The following is a 19,551-nucleotide window of genomic DNA, read 5'->3' on the forward strand; positions in this document are numbered from 1 at the left end:
ATCTTATAGTTCTATAAGTCAAGAAGTCTTAACAGGTCTTCCTAGGCTAAAATCAAGGCATTACAGGGCTTCTTTTCTGTAAGGCTCTGGTGTGTTCTGTTTCCTTGATGTTTGTGTATTGTAGAGGCTACCTGTTTCCTTGATTCATGCCCTTTTTCCTTCATATTCAAAATTTCAAAGCTAAATTGAGTCCTCCTCACATCACTTCACTATGACCTCTTCCACAGTCACATCTCCCTCTGAGTGTCTTCTGCCTCCCTTTTCTACATATAAAGACTCTTCTGATTATAACTACAGGCCCAATGCATGAAATTCATCAGCCCAGTCTGCACCCTCTCCAATCTGGGACCCCTCAGGGAATGTTCAATTGCCCGGGAATTGGGCCTAAACAGCACTCAGATATCCCATTCACAATCTGGGATTGCTGGCTCCTAACGGCCAGCCTGCCTGCCTAATCACCCCTAATTGCCCCTCCTGCCAGCCTGATCACCTCTAACTTATAACTGCCTCTGCCTGCCGACCTGGTAGCACCTAACTGCCTTCCCTCGCCAGCCTGGTTGCCGCTTACTGCCCCTGCTGCTGGCCTGGTCGCCCTAACTGGCCTCCCCTGCCAGCCCGGTTCCTACCAACTTTCCTACCCCCCCCCACCTCCCACCCCCTCCCCCCCCCCCCCCCGCCTGGTTGCCCCATGCAGCCTACTGTTCATTTGTCTGGTCATCACTCACTAAACCCCCTGCTGGCCTCATCACCCCTAACTGCCCCCTCGACCCTCCCCCGCCAGCATGGTCACCCCCAACTGCCCCTGCTGCCAGCATGGCTGCCCCGAACTGCTCCCCCTGCCTACCTGGTCACCCCACGCAGCCTGCTGTTCAGTTATTTGGTTATCCCTCCCTAACCCCCCTGTCAGCCTTGTTGCCCTATGCAGCCTGCTGTTCAGTCATCTGTCCAGTTATTTCAGTCGTGACAGCCCCTGGCTTTTTATATATTAGGATGGGCCCACTAAGGTATAACAGGAAAATCTTACTACTTAAAAATCAACTGATTAGAAACTTGAATTCCATCTTAATTCCCCTTTGCCATGTAATGTAACATATTCACAGATTCTAGGGTTTAAGATATAGGCATTTTGGGAGGCCATTTATTCATCGTGTACATTGTACTTTTGTGGCACTTTTAAGATCCTCTTCTATGGAGCACCTATCTCATTTTTATAAATTCTTTCTGTAAACCAAAAGGCACCCTTATTTTTAGTGAAGTTGGTTAAACTATGATTTTCATTGATGAAATGTCAATCTTTAAAATATCATTTATTCCTATTACCAAATCAACTATTATTCATTTCCTTATATGGAAATAGAAAGTGATGGTTTGGGAAAGAAATTCTCCAGAGGGTAAGAATAATTTTCTGTGCCGTCTTGATCTATATCTATTACTTTTCTGTTTAAAGACTTAATGAAAACATAACTTATCAGGTTTGTAGGCAGATCCTTAACACTGAAGTATGATTAATTCTTATTTTTAATGACATATTATGGGGGGGAAACTGATGTTCTCCTTAGCACTTTTGAGCTAGAAGAGTTTGAAATCCTAAGAAAGCACAGTATATTAACTATATTCTTTTAGTTCTTTATGTTGATACACTGAATTCCTTAAAGTTTTCTAAGGGAAAATATATATTTGACTAGAAGCCCAGTGCACGAAATTTGTGCCTGTGGGAATGGTCCCTCAGCCCGGCCTGCACCCTCTCTAATTCAGAACCCCTCGGGGGATGTCTGACTGCCAGTTTAGGCCCAATCACCTCTGGCTCCTAACCGCTAACCTGCCTGCCTGATCACCCCTAACCTCCTCTGCCTCTGCCCCTGCACCCAGGACCCAGACTTCCCTCCCTCTGGCCGGCTGCAGGCCCCTGCAACCCCCAGGCCAACCACCATCTGTGAGTGAATTCAGGGCAATTTAGGAATTTCCTTGAAGTGAAACATGCCCCTCACTGTGTTGCTGCCACTGCTGCAGCCAAGGCCAGCGCCAACACCAACACCACCGAGGCCTGGAAACATTCCTAAAGGGTAAAGAGTAATAGAAACAGGAACAGTAAGCTTTGCCCGGGCTGGTCACAGGCTCCCAAAAGCCCCGACAGCTTTGCCCAGGCTTGCCGCAGGCGCCCAGGACTGCGGGCGGCGTTGCCCAGGCCCCACCTTTGTCAGGAAGGATGTCTGGAAGGCGTCCAATCTAATTAGCATATTACTCTTTCATTAGTATAGATATTTAACAGGTCTGATTATCATGACAATGGGAATTACGACTAAGTTCTGGCCTGTGGAGTTTGACTGTCTTATTTTTATCCAAGCGTTCTACTCAGAACATTGGAGATATTTCTTACCATCTTTAATTCCCATCTATGTCTAGTACTAGAGGCCCAGTGCATGAAATTCATTCATGGGTAGGGTTCCTAGGCCTGGCTGGTGATCAGGGCCAATCAGGGCTTTTTGGCTGCTGGCCCAGGCCACCCTTCCCTGACTGCGGGCCAGGGCCTTCCTTTGTTCCACGCCGCCCCTGGTCGTCAGCACACAATATAGTGAGAGATCTAACTCCCGGTCAAACTCCCGAGGGAGTAATATGCATATATGGCTTTTATATATGTAGACTAGAGGCCTGTTGCATGAAAATTCATACACTAGAGGGGATGGCCCCTCAGCCCAGCCTGACCCCTCTCACAGTACGAAAGCCCTCAGGGGCTGGAGGCAACCAGGTGATCAGGGGAGGGCAATGCCCTATCACACTTCTGCTGCTGCTACTGCCAGCAGCACAAGCCTTGGCCAGCCCTGGTTACCTGAGCCTCAGGTGGCCCTGGGTGGCTAAGGGATTGGGGGAACGGGGACTCTGGAGGCAGGCGCATGTAACAGGTCGGATGGCATGAGGGTCAATTAGCATATTTCCTCTTTATTAGATAGGATAGGGTTAATAATATAATGCCTTGAAGGTTTGTTGTGGAGGATTTAATAATAAAATGTATATAAGCAGTATAAGAGTTAACTTATGGTAAACATTCAATATATCAACTGTTATTGTTATTTTCGTAGCACCTCATATTGTATTGCGATTGTTATATTGACTGTTTCTGCTACTTACTTTTAAACTGCTCAGTGTGGTAAATGTGTCATGTTCATTTCTGTATCTCTCTTCACCTATTACTAGATACAAAGTAGGTGCAATGTTGGTTGAATTAATTAAAATGTCCTGTATAAGAATTGTAAAAATGGACATTCATGAATGTTTTTCTATTTAAACGTGTTGTCCATGGATTAGAGAATTAGGCAAACTATTTGTTTCCCATTAAATTATTGAAAACTTACAAAGTGGCTGATAGGACAGTAAAATGAAAATAATTTTATATCCTGAACTTTGGAATAAGAATTAAAATTAGTTGCCTAAAAGATGTGAAAATAGTTTAAAAGACTCTTCAAATCTTATTTGGTCATAAAAGTATTTTTAGAGGTGGTATTTCATTCCCATATTTTTTTATTTACTCATAGACCATGATTAAGAAAATGCTGTTGAAATTGACACACTGAGTTGAATTTCATTGTGTGCATTTAGCTTGCAGGAGGGTTCCTACTTATTGTCCCATGCAGCAGAAGATTCTTCACTCCTGATCTACAAGACCTCTGACGGAAAACTTACTAGGACAGCATACAATTTGCATAAAACACATTGCAGCCTTCCTGCTGTACCTTCCAGTCTCTCAGTTCCCTGGGTTCCATTAGATCCCAATCTGTTGTTACCGTATCATATCCATCATGGAAGAATACCTTGTACTTTTCCACCTAAGTCACTGGGTCCCACAACACAACAAAAGGTAAGATCTTTTTTTAAAACTAAATGTTCCATTGGGTTGTTTATTATTAATCTATTTCACTGACTACATAGTGTTTCACCCTGATGTCCACATTGGCCATATTAATCATAATACCACTGTAAAAACTTCATGCATAGGAAGGATAGATAAAGTTGTATGCTCTACTGAGTTCAGTTATGTCAGGAAACTTTCTCTTTTTTTGTAAGCTTTATAAGTCAACTAAAGGAAATTATACTAGCTTGCCCAGGTGGGGGCTGTGGAGGATAACATGAGTAAGGCATCCACTGGTTAAATCCCTGTGTTCCCATCAAAAACAGAGTTATGTTTTTGGTGGTTTTGTTTATGATACTGCTTCACTTCATTAAATATTTGAGACAATTTACAGAAGAATACATAGTACAATAAAATTATGATGATGCAATTAAAATTGATAAGCAGGATATAGAAACATATAAAAAAAAAAAGTCTTAGTAATTAGGGAATGCAAAGTGCCTTATTAAAAGTACAATAAAACACTTCCTGCCATGTGAGGATACAACAAGAAGACAGCCATCTACAAGCCAGGACAGAATTTGCTGGCACATTGATCTTATACTTTTCTGCCTCTAGAACTGTGAGAAATAAATGTCATCGTTCCCCCCCACCACCCACCCCCCGCAAATAAAATAAAATAAAATAAAATAAAATGTTAAAGGCTTTGTGTTTTTCTAAGTATTGTATAACTCAGTATTTATTGAATTATAATTAATGTTACTCTCTTTATAGAATCCTTCCCAGAAATACCAGTTGAATGGTTTTTTTTCTATCTGAAACTTCTGTAAAGCCATGGCTAGAAATACTCTTTACCATGTCACTCATTTTTTATATCATGGAAGAAATTCCAATTTGACTTTAGTTTTAGTAAAAGTTTTGTCCCCTACAAATATGAATATGAATGTTCAGAAAACAAAAACCCAGTGTGATTTCCTTCCCTGCTGCCAAAAATCTTTGAGTCCACATCATTGTCTGGGTTCTGTAATCTCTTTAACATGTGTGTCCCAGAACATATATCACTTGTCTATCATGTAGATGTTTTCCATTCTTGTATTTTTCTTTCTTTTTGAGTAAATTTTCTCAAGTCTTTGAAAAATAGCTGAAATGCAAATGCTGAAGTTTTTTCCATAAGTTAGTGAGTGGGGTGTTTATATGTTTTTTAGTTTTTTTAATGTTACTGTTTGAGAAGATCTTTTTAGAAATGAGGACTCCATACACATTCTTAGTTAACTTTGTCCAAGAAGATCTATAAATGTTAATTAGTTTCTACTAGTGAAAGAATGGAGAAAGTAAGTTTTTAGCATTTTAAGTCATTTATCTAAAGTTTTGGTTGGCTATTTCCAGCTTACATTTAATATAAGTAGTGATTTTTATAACCTGAAGGACAATTTTCTTAACAATAGTAACTGTAAACTATTTTAGAAGGGTTTATGTTATTTCTAGAATAATGATTTTCTTTTGATTTAGAAAGTCTAATGTCATTTTCTCAAGAATTCTCTGTGGAGTGGCTTATTCTTGCCAGGATTTGGCCACATAAATATCAAGTTACACAATTCAATAATATATATACTACAGAAAACTTTGTTCATTTGTATTTTTTAGGATGGTTCATGCAGCCTGGCTGGTGTGGTTTAGTGGTTGAGTGTCAAACTATGAACCAGGAAGTCATGATTCGATAACCAGTCAGGGCATATGTCCGGGTTGTGGGCTCACTCCCCAGTGTGGGACATGCGGGAAGCTGCCAACCAATGATTCTCATCATTCTTTCTTTCTCTCTCCTTTCCTTTCTGAAATCAATAAGAATATATATTAAATAAAGTTAAAAGAAAAAAAGCTGCTTCATGCATTTAGTCCCCATTCACCATCGAGTGATCGGAGCCTGACAGCCAGGTGAAGGGACTGAGATGTGGGCTGTTCCCGCCTGCTCGCCAGCCCTGCACCCGCCACGGGTCACCCTCTGTGTGTGTGTGGTGACCTGCAGGGCAGGGGCCATGGCCTGGTGCCACCTATATCTCCAGCCATGCATCCCTGGTTCCCTGTTCATCATCAGGCGATGGGAGCCTGCCAGTTGGGAAAAGAGCCCCAGAGATGGTTAGGGCGCCTCATAGTGACTGGTCAAGAGGTCACTCTGGTCATTTGACATTAGGGTCAATTTGCATATTACCCTTTTATTATATAGGATAGATGCCTGGTGCACGGGTGGGGGCCAGCTGACCTGCCCTGACGGTAGCTCCGGAATGGGGTGGGGGTCCCCACTAGGGGGTGGGGTCGGCCAGGGCCAGGGGCCATGGTCTTTCTGGTCTCTGGTTGTTATGGCATTTTAGCTGCTGGGCTTTTATTATATAGGATATGCAGTGGGCAGTAGTCTAGATCATCTAAAAGCCAGAGCACTTTTCTAATCAGTATGTTACAGAAGTTCATCAGATTCAAACAAACAGACTGGCAGCTCAAATCCCAACTCAAGTTTGTCTTTTCTAGTCATCTAATTGTAAACCTAAAATGCCCCTAAGGGGATAAGATACTAGGTGAGAGAAGCTAGGGTCTGCTTCATTCTTAGTGAGCCAGGAACTTTGGAACAATGCTAATAATATGTCTGTTGGATTAGGAATAAGAGAGGGTTGGGAGTTCCAATATCACCCATCACTCCAAAGTCTATACTTCACTGGACAAGATGTGAAGGGTACAAAGTGGCTAGGGAAAATAGAGGCAGAGCCCGGCCAGTGTGGTTCAGTGGTTGAGCATCAACCCAGGAACCCAGAGTTCCTTGGTTTGATTCCTGGTCAGGGCACATGTCCTGCAGGGCACATGGCCTGCAGAAGAAAGCCAGTCGATGATGTTTCTCTCTCATTGATGTTTCTATCTATCCCTCTCTCTTCCTATCTCTCTGAAAATCAATAAAAACGTATTTTAAAAAAGAAAAGTAGAAGCAGGTATGGACAGTTTCTGGGGGAAAGGTCTCAGGTTGTGCAGCTTTGGTCCTTCTCTGTGAGGCATGGCACTCTGTTTACCTATTTTAAAACTTTATGCTCTCTCAGTGGCCAAGGGGATGAGAGCATTTCCAGATCTCATCTTCAAAATGACTATAATTTAGCAAGGAATTGTGTCTTAAGAATATATCTCTCTCTTTCCTAAACAATGAATTATAGCTAGAAAGTGAGGATGAGTAGTAACTTGCACTGAAGAGTAGACATTAAGGCAGAGCTAGTACGTAAAAAGTTTCTTCCCCCTTCCCTTCTTTCTCTTTTTCCGTCCTCTGTAGTCTCTGTCCATTTTGGAATTTCTCCCCCTTTACCAGCTCTAACCTTCTTGTATTTCCTTCCCCTCCCTTCATAGTTTTCATTTCTCTCGCCTGCCCTTCAGCTTTGTTATGGAAGACGTGTTGCTAAAAAGGCCTGTAATTCCCTCATTTTCTAATTTAACATTTCAACCTCTCCAAAATTTAACACAGAAAGTGGTTTCCCCTCCACTTCTCTTCATCTACTCTGATCTTGAAATTTTAGTACTTTAAAACTTTGTGAAATTAAAGCTTATTTAGAAGCAGCCAGTTGGTTAGGGGTTAAAAATATATATAAAGGACCACTCACAAAGAAAGTAATACATGTGGTAATAATACAGAGTAGACTGTACTAGTATATAAATATGTTGTAAACATGTTAAACTATTTTCTGTTCCTTGCTTCATCTCTTAGATTAGTGGAACAAGAATGCCTACACACAGCCGCAGGAATCCAGTTTCCACGGAAACCAAAAGCCTGCCTGCTCAGCAAGTTGAAAATGAAGGAGTGGCTCCAAATAAAAGAAAAATAACATAAGGACTCTGCCATGGAAAATGAAGAAGAAACAGTTATAACAGTTCAACTTAGAAAAGTTTGAGGGGACACACGCCTAAAAGATCAGTAGACAAGAAGAATATTTTTCTTTTAGTGTCCTTGAGAGTTCTTGAAAAAAATATGTTGGCTGTTTGGAAATGTTTTAACTAAAATGTAATGCTATACTCTTAACGTTTGATGTTTAAATAGAACCTAGATATGTTTTGACATTACCATGGCAGGGAAATATATAGAAAATTATTTTTGTAATAGACCTTTTTCAAAACTTGTAAATAGGAAAATAATTTGCTTTTTTCCCAAGAGCAATACTTATCATTGTGTGTTATATTAATTAAGCTATATCACCAGCCTGCTGAGAGTGGCTCAAAAGGTTAAGTCTTGCCACTGTCAGAGATAATTTTGAGCCACATGAAACCTTGGTTCTGACCAATCGTGACAGTTCTTATATACAATTTTGAAATGATGATTATTGCAGGTTAATAAAGAGAATACTTTTGAAAACTTAGCAAAATTCCATTGCAGAAGCCAAATTTTAAAATAAAAAGTTCCCTGCCTCTGAAAAGTTAACAATTTTTGTTGGGAAAACCATCAGTTTGTTAAAAAACTTTTATTGTGTTACAGGTTTGATGACCAATACCTCTATCTCTTGGCACAAATCCCAGCTGAGTGTTGAAATATACTAAAAATAAAGAGATGAGCATGTTTTCCAGAAACATCTCATTATGTCAACTGATAAGGCTAATGTGTGGTAAAACATAAGCTATTTTTCCCTTATCTATACTGATTAATTTAAATTTTCTATAACCATATCAATGAATTTGGAAAAAGACATGATCAGCTGATATTAATGTAGCTAATTTGGTCTTAAGAAGGGATGGACTTATTTAATTTTTGTATTCTTGTGCTTTAATGTTCACTAAAGTTTTTAGAGATATATGCATCATTTGTAAAACAGGTTTTGTAATCCAAGGCAACATGAGCTTTGTTTTTGTAATTTTTATGTGTTTTATATTAATATTAGAAATTTACAATAATATAAAAAACCTAGAAATTTCTGGATTCCTAGAAATCTTCCCAACTGTGATAAGAATTGAGCATTTTCATCTCCAACTAGCAAGTTTTATTTTGTTTAGTTTAGACTTTTGGTCAGTTATAAAATTTTTTTAATAAAATATTTTTATTTAATGAGTATCTATAAAATTGTTTTATGTATTTTAACATATGATTTTCTCTTCCTCCCATTTCCTTTTTAAAACATTGATCCTCTTTTTTAATGGACATTTTTTTCTTGTTTGTTTGTTTTTTAGCTTTGTCACAGACTCCCATGTCCCAGAAATAGCTTAGTTGTGACTCATTTGGCAGTTAACTTAGGAAAAGTCAGGGATTTCCTTGGAACTTTCTCTTTAAAAACAAAAACAAAAACAAACAAACAAACAAAAACCAGACAGTGATTTCTTCAGACTTCTAAATACCAGAAAGTCTTGGCTTTCATTTTTTTTTTTTACTTTTTACTTAGTAAAATGATCTTGCAAGTGATTATTTTGAAATTATCTTAGCCATACATTTAAGTAACTGTGATAATGTATGTAAAGCTAGTCTTAGTTTTCTACTTGTGCTTAATTAAGCCTTTTATAAAACATACATTTGATCATGTCCTGTGTTCTTATTCATGATTATTAGTGCTGAGAATGTGTAAGTAACAAAATGACATTGACAGTATGAGCAAAAAATTTTTTTCAAAGAACAAAACACTCAGTGTTAGATAGCAAGAATGTCATGGGCCTAGCCCACTTATAGTCCATGGTGAAGGAATTGTTTATACATACCTCTTGGAAAATATTTAATTCAGTAAAATTTGATCTAAAGTAGGCCCCACTCTCATAGTGTGTCTGTATACATCACATGTGTCAAACACAAGGCCCGCGGGCCAAATCCAGCCTGCCAGGCCTTGCAATGTGGCCCACACCGCGCTGTCATCACTGCACTCCGCTGTCAGTTTATGACATTGTCAGTTTATGACTGTTCAGTAAACCATTCGGCCCGCGATTTAGGCTGGATTTTAGATTTTGGCCCCTTCTCTGATTGAGTTCGACACCCCTAGTATACATATACCACAGTATTTATTTGTTCATTTGACTTACTGTCTTCTTCAATAGACTCCATGCTCTGCCAGGACAGGGTGTATTTGTTTTGTTCACCACTATGTAACATAAGTGTCTGTCCTGTAGTTATTTAGTAAATATAGGTTGGCTGTAGGAATAAATGAATGTGTAGATGTCAGGGATAGATTCTTTTCCCCAGAAGCTCACATTCCAATGAAGGATGTGATACTGATTTTTGTAAGTAAGTGCTCTGGTTAAGTAATATGAGAAAGTTGTCTAACCTAGACCTGATAATTAAGGCAGATTTTTTTAGATAAAGGTTGAGCTGAGTCTTTTAAAAATGAGTAGGAGTTGGGCCCTGGCTGGGTAGCTCAGTTGATTAGAGCATTGTCCCAATATGCCAAGGTTTTGGATTCAGTCCCCATCTGGATACTTATAAAAATCAACCAACGAATGCACGAATAAGTGAAACAATAAATCAGTGTTTCTCCTCTCTTTAAAAATCAATAAAACTTAAAAACAAATAACATGATGAGATATGTGCTTGGGAAACCTCTTGTTGCCATTAGTCTAAGGAATGGAATGGAGCTGGGAAAGACTGTAGGAAGAAAGAAAAACTGGAAAACTGCTGTAATTAAAAAATGGTAAAGGCCCCAAGTTAAAGCTGTAAATATGGGGATGGACTTAAGTGATAATAGAAAAATGATAACTCAATGATATGGTTGATAGGGAGAATTAAGTTTGGCCTCATATTTCTCATTTGGAGTGCTGGGTATGTGATGGTTTTATGCACTGAGAAAGTAGAGAATGGGAAGAAATTCAATAAAAATAAATGTTCATTGTCTTTCACCGTTTCTATTCCTTGGGTTTCGGGTTTGAATATTATATTTGCTGTGTTTTGCTACATAATAAATCACCCCAAAATGTGACTGGTTAAAATAACAAACATGTATTATCCCGGAGCTTGTGTGTGTCAGGAGTCTGGATGCCACTCAGCTGGGTGCCTGTGGCTCACTGTCTCTAATACAGTTCCAGTCAAGTCGTTGGCTGAGGCTGTAGTCACTTGAAGGGTTGTCTGGGGCTGGAGCATCTGTTTCCAAGAAGGCTCACTGTTGGTGGGGATGGGATGTCAGTCTCTCACTGGGTATTGCCAGGAAGCCTCTCTTCACTACATGCACCTCTCCATAGGTCTGCTTGAATGTCTTGGCATAGCAGCTGGCTTACCCCAGAGTGAGCAAGGAGGAAGCCAAAATATCTTATATCTGAGTCTTGGAAGTAAAGCACTGACTTCTGCCACATTCTCCATGTTAGAAATAACTTAGTTTCACCTCTTGAAGGAAGGAATATAAAAAGAATTTGTGAGCATGTAGTTAAGCTGCCACAAATGTTATGAACATTTTAAGGATCTAGAACACATGTGTCAAACACAAGGCCCGCGGGCCAAATCCAGCCCGCCAGGCCTTGCAATGTGGCCCGCACCGCGCTGTCATCACTGCACTCCGCTGTCAGTTTATGACATTGTCAGTTTATGACTGTTCAGTAAACCATTCGGCCCGCGATTTAGGCTGGATTTTAGATTTTGGCCCCTTCTCTGATTGAGTTCGACACCCCTAATCTAGAAGAACTAGGTTTAGGGTGGAAAGAAGAGAAAGGACAACACAAAATATCTTATTATCAGCATGTTAAATCTGAGCTAGAGGTAGTGTCAAACATAGTTGATCATTTAAATTTTGAATTCAAGACTGATCACACCAATACAGATTTGGGAATCAGTGTGCCTTTGTTATTTGAAATCAGAAAAAAATAATAAAATGACATGGAAATTAATGGAATAAAGAAAAAACCATGATGGAGCCCCAAGGAAAATCACAAACTTCAGTAAAAGAAGTTTATTAAAATGGCAAGTGTGGAAGTCAGATTGATAAACCTTAGGAAATAAATGCAAAGTGAGGTGGAAACAATGAAAGTCTTCATTGCTAATTTGTCAGCAAAATTTGGAAATAATTTCACTATTTGGATTTTCTTTTGCAGATGCAGAGGGAATTGACCTGTTGGTTCATTTCCAGTTCCAGTTAGATTCCGGGTTTGGACACTTCAAATATTTTAGAGGTAATAAGAGTTTAGCGTAGAGGGGGAATAACACCTTTCCTTTCTAATATTTTATTATCAACATGCTAAATCTGAAGTTTCTGATGGACATACAGATAAAGATACTAAGAGGCATAATGTGTGTTATAGTATATGGTACTTTTTAATCAAGCTTTAGAATATTTATATCAAGATTTGTTGAGTTTATCATTGAGATTTTGAAATAAAGGGGATACATTTAATTGAACCTTACAGTCTTGCCATGTTCCTTTGGCTAACATCCAAACTTCTTATCACAGTATGTAAGGGCAGGTTCACAGACCTCTGTCTGGGGTTTGGGTCTGATCTGCTGAGCAAAGTTTACTGAAAAAGTTGAGACCCAGGTGCATATTTCTAGGATGAGTCTCTAGATTGCCTCATCAAATAGGAATGCTCCCTCAAAAGTTCACCTTGGCATGTGTGTTTTCTTTCAATATATGAGCTACTATTAATAATCAAGCCAGGGGCTACAAAAGGGTTGTTTTTTATAGCTGTACACACATGATATAATATGGTTAATTATCTAAGGCAGTGGTCTGCAAATTGTGGCTCGCGAGCCATATGCAGCTCTTTGGTCCCTTGAGTGTGGCTCTTCCACAAAATACCGCGGCCAGGGCAAGTCTATTTTGAAGAAGTGGCATTAGAAGAAGTTTAAGTTTAAAAAATTTGGCTCTCAAAAGAAATTCCAATAGTTGTACTGTTGCTATTTGGCTCTGTTGACTAATGAGTTTGCCGGCCACTGATCTGAGGAATGGGTGGGGAGAGGGGAACAGTGTAAATTAAATGCTGCTTTGAAAGTCAAGAAACAGATTCTGTGGCTAGTGGGTTGAATTCCTCCTTCCCTTTTCTTGAGAAAATGCATTTCTTGAAGGGGAAAAATATTTTCTATGCTTCCTATCTGGGTTTTACTTACCAAAAACTATATATAGCACAGGGAGAGTATGTGTACAGGACAGGAGAGTATGTGCATCTTAATCCTGAGGCCCACTGCATTAAGGCAGTGCCACACCGATGATGTGGATTTTGGGTCTCTTCCAAGCGTCACATTAATGCACGTCTGCTCCAGCCAGACTTTGCCATCACACGAATTAGCCGCTCTTGTCCCTGCATGCATGCCTTGGCACATAAAGCTACATCTGGTTGGATTTATTACCACCTATCAAAACTGTGCCTGTCCTCTCCAGAACTAATAATGCATTTTTGAGCATCAGTAAGGTCTAATACTTATACCAGTCTCTTGGGATTTATAGATAAATAAGATTGATTTCTGACTTAAGAATATTTCCTAATCTAGTTAGGGACAGATACACACACAGAGACACACACACACAGCTATAATATAAGGCAATATAGTCAAATGGCACAATAGTGCATAGGAGTAAGAAAATGGGATATTTGCGCATAAGGGAAACTCATGGTAAAAATGGCCTTTGAGCTATATGTTTGAAAACAAGTAAAGTATTAATATGGGCAAAAAGGAAGCAGAGCATTAGAGCATGAGGGGAAATCATATGAAAAGTGCAGGTTTAGGAAATAGCAAGTATATTCATGTAATAAGCATGGGAGTAAAGGATAATAAATGGGAGATGGAGAGGTAAGTTAGAGCTTGATAGTGGAAGGTATTAACTATATTCCAGATTTTAAAAGTAATCAGGGGACATTGAAACTTTTTGAGCAAGATGATATCAATTTTAGGAAATTTAAATATTAAAGGATTATTTAGAAAGGAAGAAGACTTATGAAAAGGATGTGTTAACTATATAAATAGCAGGCAGATGGTAAAGATGTAAATTGGAAAGTCATTTAAAAGTTAGCCATTAGAAAGAAAAAAAAAAAAGTTAGCCATTAGAGTTAGCCCTGTCACCAAAATGAATGAATGTCTACCTCAAATAAAGTTGAGTCACAACTGAGTAACAGACAATAGGTGTTGGGAATACAAAGGTGAATTGAAGGTCCTGGCACATGAAACTATGTGAAATTATGAAGTGAGAGGTTTCAAAGACTTAAAATATTAGAGGAAGAGTATGGATGAGGTGAAAAGACAACAGTTATGTGTTCAACCAAATAGCAGTACAATAAAGGTGATAGACTGAAAATGCAGTCCGGAACATAGGAGAGAGAAATATTATAGATAGGAAAGTTGGGAGCCTCTGCCCCTCTGTTAGGGCCAAAGAGCTGGGAGTTTGGTTACATACCCAATTAATTGAGCAAATAAATATATTGAGAATAATGGGAAATCTATGTCCAGGAAGAGCACAACATCACTTTTGTGATGTATTACTGCCAAATATGCATAAGCCATGAGGAAACACTAGGGAAATTGAGGCATTAATCTCTCAAATAATCGGTAAGCAATCTTCAAAATAGCAGGGTTGCCCTGACAGATGTGGCTTAGTTGGGCATCCTGTGCGCCAAAAGTTTACCTATTCAATTCCAGTTTGGGCAGCTGATCTGTGTTTCACTCACATCAATGTTTCTCTCCCCCTCTCTAAAAATCAAAATATCTTTATATATCAGGGTCATAAGAGATGAAATGTGTCACATAAAGATTAACCGAATGGACCCAGGCTGCTAGTTTGAATCCTAGTCCAATAAAGGACATTATTGGAACAATTGAAAATTTGAATGGAGTGGATTATGTGCTAATATGGATATGAATTTCCTGATATCGGTGTGGTTATGTCAGACTGCCCTATACTTAAACACTGAGGTATAAATTAGTAATGGTGTCTGCAACTTACTCTGAAATTGGAGGACTCAGACAGAGATATGTTAACAGGGAGTCTTGAAAGGATGACACAGGAGCTATGTGTACTATTCCTGTAATTTTTATATGTTTGAGATTGTTTCAGACTAAACACTGTAAGAAGGGTATAATTCACAGTATCAAGTACTACTGGAGGTCACAGAGGACAGATAAAAATTGGGGCAGGGTGGGGGGTGGGAGCGGGAGGGGAAAGACTCTTGGGTTCAAAAATTAATCAGGCATAAACACAAAAGTGTTGAAATGAGAAAATCAGGGATTCCTGTTTTGGGGGTCTAGGACACAAAACTTATTCAAATCACAGCCTTTCTCTAAATTCCTAATTATAATACCACAAATTCTAAATCTCAGATGTTATCCTATTTTTCTTTGGGGATTTTGTATACATCCCCAAACAGATGGTAATCTTCTCATGGGCAATGGTTGTGTCTTTATACAGACTCTCTGTTTACCCCCAAACCAGTCCCAGAGTCAGGCAGCCTCCAGATGTTCTTTCATTGCGTGCTAACTCGAGCAGATACCCAGAGCTCCCCATAGGCCAGCAGATAGCGAGGTTGTCTCCACCGCAGTCTCAGATCTCCCCGCCCACCAGGGCAGGTCTGCGGGCACCTATGCGCCCCGCACAAGAAAATAAGTATTTAAAACTTGTGTTTCTTAAAGGCAACACCAGTCACCCCTAAAAAGAATAAAGCTCTACATTTTGTATACATTTTACAACACTATCTCATTTAAGAGTAACAAAACAAAACAAAAAAAAATACAAATTCAGGTTAGGCTTACCCATTTGGAAGATACCATATTTCAAAACCACTTAAACACATTCTACCTGGCAGCCAACACTTTGTCCGGACAAGTCTGTGAGTCTACTTGGACCAGAAACAAAGCAAAGCAAAACAAACTCCTTATCAAAGGGAGAGACGGGTGTCAAATCACTGGCATGCTGAAAAGCTGCCTGTTGTTTCACAAATCTCTACAGCTGATGTCCTCCAAGGCCAAGTCAACCCAGGCCTTCCACAGCTTAGCAAGCTGGGCTTTCAACACACCTCTACCCAACTTAGGCTCCTCCACTGTGAGGTTTTCTGGATTTAGCTGTTACACTGGACTCCAAATAAATGAGGATATTGTGTCCAGGAGCAGTCTTACTGATGGCATAATCCTCCCTGAGGCAGTATTTAAATTTGCACCTAAAGTTTTCAACTGAAAATGAGAAATGAGTCCAAAAGAAAAAAAAAAATCAAGTGATTACAATCTCTGTTTAATTGGATGAGAAAGTTAACATATCTATACAACTAAGAAATAGTATGCATTTTATGGAGCTTGTGTTTTATTTTTATCTATTTGGTTATGGGCCCCAACAATAGGCGAATGTGAAAAATGAAGGATTGAACACATTTTGCAAGTATAATGTCTGCCCTCTGCCCCACCAAAAGTGATGCAAATTTGAGTTTCCCAAGTGCCACACTGGGCAGCTGGAAATAGCCTCTGTCCTATCCCAACATGCAGTCTCATGGAATTGCACAATGACCTCTTTGAGTTCAGAAAGGGGGTGAAATCGCAGTGCATTAGGCTTGAATGTCTCTGTGTATGTGTGCATGTTGGGAGGCTAATAAAGTGGTAGGTCAGTCCCTAATTCAGTTTGGCTTTTTTTTAATGCTACACTCTAGTGCCTGAAAACTTCTACTCTTAAGGAGGAAGGACTGTGTAACTTAGTGAGAGCCTAAGGCCAAAATGTCATTTTGCATACAAGGAAGTGCTGAGTTTGCTGTGAGCCAGGTCTTTTGCCTCCCAGGAGGCCACACTGGAGTTAATTCATATCCAGCAGTTGGAGAAGTTCTTAAGACTGTCAGCTGCAACTTGAAGAAAAGTATGAGAGGTCGGGCCTTAGAAGGAGCCGGCCCAGAGCTGGAATTTGTTGGATGAGGCATCTGGAGTGGGGTTTGGAGGTGAGCACCTCATTAGAGTCTCCACTCCATCATTTGCTCAGGCAATACCTCTCCTCTCTTTGAGCCAAGTCTTTTCATCTATAAAATCCAGATATTTATGCCTTCCCAGCATATCCTACAAGCTCCAGTGGCCTTCAATATATAATAGGTATAAAAGTTCTTCTTAACCTGCCACTAGCCCACTGTTTAAGTGTGAAGTGTTGTCAAATTAAATCAATGAGCCATGTCATTTGAGCTAAAACTGGAAAGGAGTTTGACAGACTGGAAGGGAAATTTCAAGCTGAGAGACAAAGGTATGATCAACGTTGCAGAGGTACAGACACGCATAGCATGTTGGAATAGCAGGTCTTCCAGGGTGGCTCAGACCTGGCCAGGTGCCCTTGGTGAAGGGACCAAAAGGAACTGCTAGAAGCATTCTGGGGAGAACTCAGTATGAAGCCCTGGGTGCCTTATAGAGACTGCAGGTGTTGTCTTGAGACAGGGAGTAATCAGAAGGCTTTTAACGGGGTGGCAATAGAGGCAGGCAGCATGGTTAAACTTCCACAATGGGAAGCATGGCTATAATATGTAAGATAGGTTTGGAGGCACAAGAGAAGCTAGGGAAGTCTGACGGCAGGAAGATCAGGAGACGCTATTTTTTAAATCTAAACAAAAGCCTCAGAGATTAATCTTACTTGGCAATCTGTCATCTTTGTTTCTTCATTATCAAATATACCTGCCATGTTGGTGAGAATGTGGCCAAGAAAAATGAGATCTTAAATGTACTGGAGTTGGGCATCAGATGTAGGGTGATAAGTACTGCAGTCTCTCAGACCAGTTGGGTTAGATGCCTTTCCATCTACAGCCCAAAGCTAGAGGGTAAGGTTATCTTTGCAAAAATAATACTCTGGGAGATTGAACTCCATTTATATAATTTGGAAGTGGACTCTAAATCTCAGGATGGGGGAAGGTTGGTATCCTAAGAAAGTCTAAAAAAAAAAAAAAGAAAAAAATAGCCAAACAGTCCTAGCTGACTTGGCTCAGTAGATAGAGCATTGTCCTTCCAACTGGAAGGTCCAGGGTTCAATTCAGATCTTGGGCACATGCCGGGGTTGCAGGCTCAATCCCCAGTGTGGGGTGTGTAGGAAGCAGCCGATCAATAATTCTCTCTCATCATTGATGTTTCTATCTCTCTCTCCTCCCTTCCTCTCTGAAATAAAAAAAGTATATATTTTAAAAATAACAAAATAAAAAGCCAAACTGAATTAGGGACTGACCCTACCACTTTATTAGCCCCCAACATACACACAATACAGAGACAATCAAGTCTAATGCCCTGTGATTTCACAATTCCTTCACCCTCTTTAGCCCTGGTTAGGTAGCTCTATTGGTTTGAGCATCTTCTGATTCCCCAAGATTGTGGGTATGATCAATGTTGGTTGTCAGGACAAATACAAGAATAAACCAATGGATGCATATATATAATAAATGGAACAGGAAATCGATGTTTCTATCTCCTTCCCTCTTTTCCTCCCTCCCTCCATTTCCCTTCCTCTTTCTAAAATCAATTTTTTAAAATATATTTTTATTGAATTCAGAGAGGAAGGGAGAGATAGAAACATCAATGATGAGAGAAAATCATTGATTGGCTGCCTCCTGCACGCCCCCCACTGGGGATCAAGCCAGCAACCTGAGCATATGCCCTAATTGGGAATGGAACCGGTGACCTCTTGGTTCCTGGGTCAACACTCAACCACTGAGCTATACCTGTCAGGGCTCTAAAAAACAATCTTTAAAAAAGGTTACTATAAATGTTACTTTTACCTACTTGGTCACTCTCTTAACCTTTTAAAACTGTAAAAAAGGAAGTGAGCCTACCAGCTGAGCCCAGATGCCCCAACTGAAACCCAAGTTCCCCTCCACTGAGGAGCTTGAGGGTCAAAGTAAGCCAAGCCATGAGCTCCTCCCAAGAATGGTGCTTGGATATTCATGTGATGTATATGTTAATGTTTCAAATGAGTACTACAGCCTGGAAAGATAACATTTTCTTGGTTGAGACTACGTAGTAATCTGAGACCAGCACTGCCAGCCCCTCCAGCCTGTAGGTATCAGCCATTGCTCTTCAGTTTGGTGTCATAGGTCTGAGCACTTCATGTATTCTTTTTAACAATACAAGGCAGGTCATGTTATTAAGTGCATAATGTATTAGCAGACACATTTGTGAAAAGACTAATAGAAGCTATGGTAGTTAGTAACTCTGAGAATGATTTCAGATTTTGAAGGAAGAGTAACACTGCAGATCCAGGAAAGGGACTGGCTGGCAGGGTCTTTGACTGACTTTGCATCCACTAACTCTGAGGTCCTTTCCTCTGCAGCTGTCTGGGGCTGTGCCTAAGTTTGTTCCAGCTCTCTAGACTGCCCACAAGGGGAATGCCACTGGCTCTGGAAAAGGGAGGGGCTGATGGTGGTAACTGAATCCATCGTGATGGTGATCTACAGGAGACTGATGTCATTCATTGGAAACTTCAACCAGCTGGGCCATGGGAATGTTGGCTTTGAGGCTCTTTTTGGTGTGTAAGTACCTCACCCAGAGGTATGTTATTACTAAAGATTCCATTTCAGCCCACTCTATTTTTGGATATTGTCACACACAAAACCAAACAGCAAATACTTTTAAATAGTTATTACGTGATTTTGAATATTTGGTATCTCAGGAACTCTGGGATTTTTATTGGACTGATGGATAGCTACTTCAGGCCTCATATCAGAAAGATCACATTTTCTTAAAACTAGAGATTAGATACTGCTGAGTCCATGGAGCAATGTAATCATATAAGAGTCTGGTCATGGCTTCATGTATTTTTAACCCCAGTGAGCAATATCCTTCCCTCCTATTGTCCTTTGCCCTCTTAGTCATGAGC

At 39.9% G+C, this 19,551-nt stretch overlaps 1 protein-coding gene across 1 annotated transcript in view; it reads left to right on the top strand.

Annotated features, from left to right (window-relative positions):
* The window catches only part of ICE2 (interactor of little elongation complex ELL subunit 2), a 61,343-nt gene extending 50,478 nt beyond the window's left edge, over positions 1-10,865 (top strand). Inside the window, exons 15-16 of the mRNA XM_084873197.1 lie at positions 3,595-3,853; positions 7,575-10,865. Coding sequence (XP_084729323.1) covers positions 3,595-3,853; positions 7,575-7,697 — 382 coding nt within the window. The 3' untranslated portion in view covers positions 7,698-10,865. The remainder of the gene's footprint in view (positions 1-3,594; positions 3,854-7,574) is intronic.
* The last annotated feature ends 8,686 nt before the right edge of the window (positions 10,866-19,551 follow it).

This window comes from Pipistrellus hanaki (assembly GCF_964339955.1).
Source record: "Pipistrellus hanaki genome assembly, chromosome: 1".
Classification (NCBI taxonomy): Eukaryota; Metazoa; Chordata; class Mammalia; order Chiroptera; family Vespertilionidae; genus Pipistrellus; species Pipistrellus hanaki.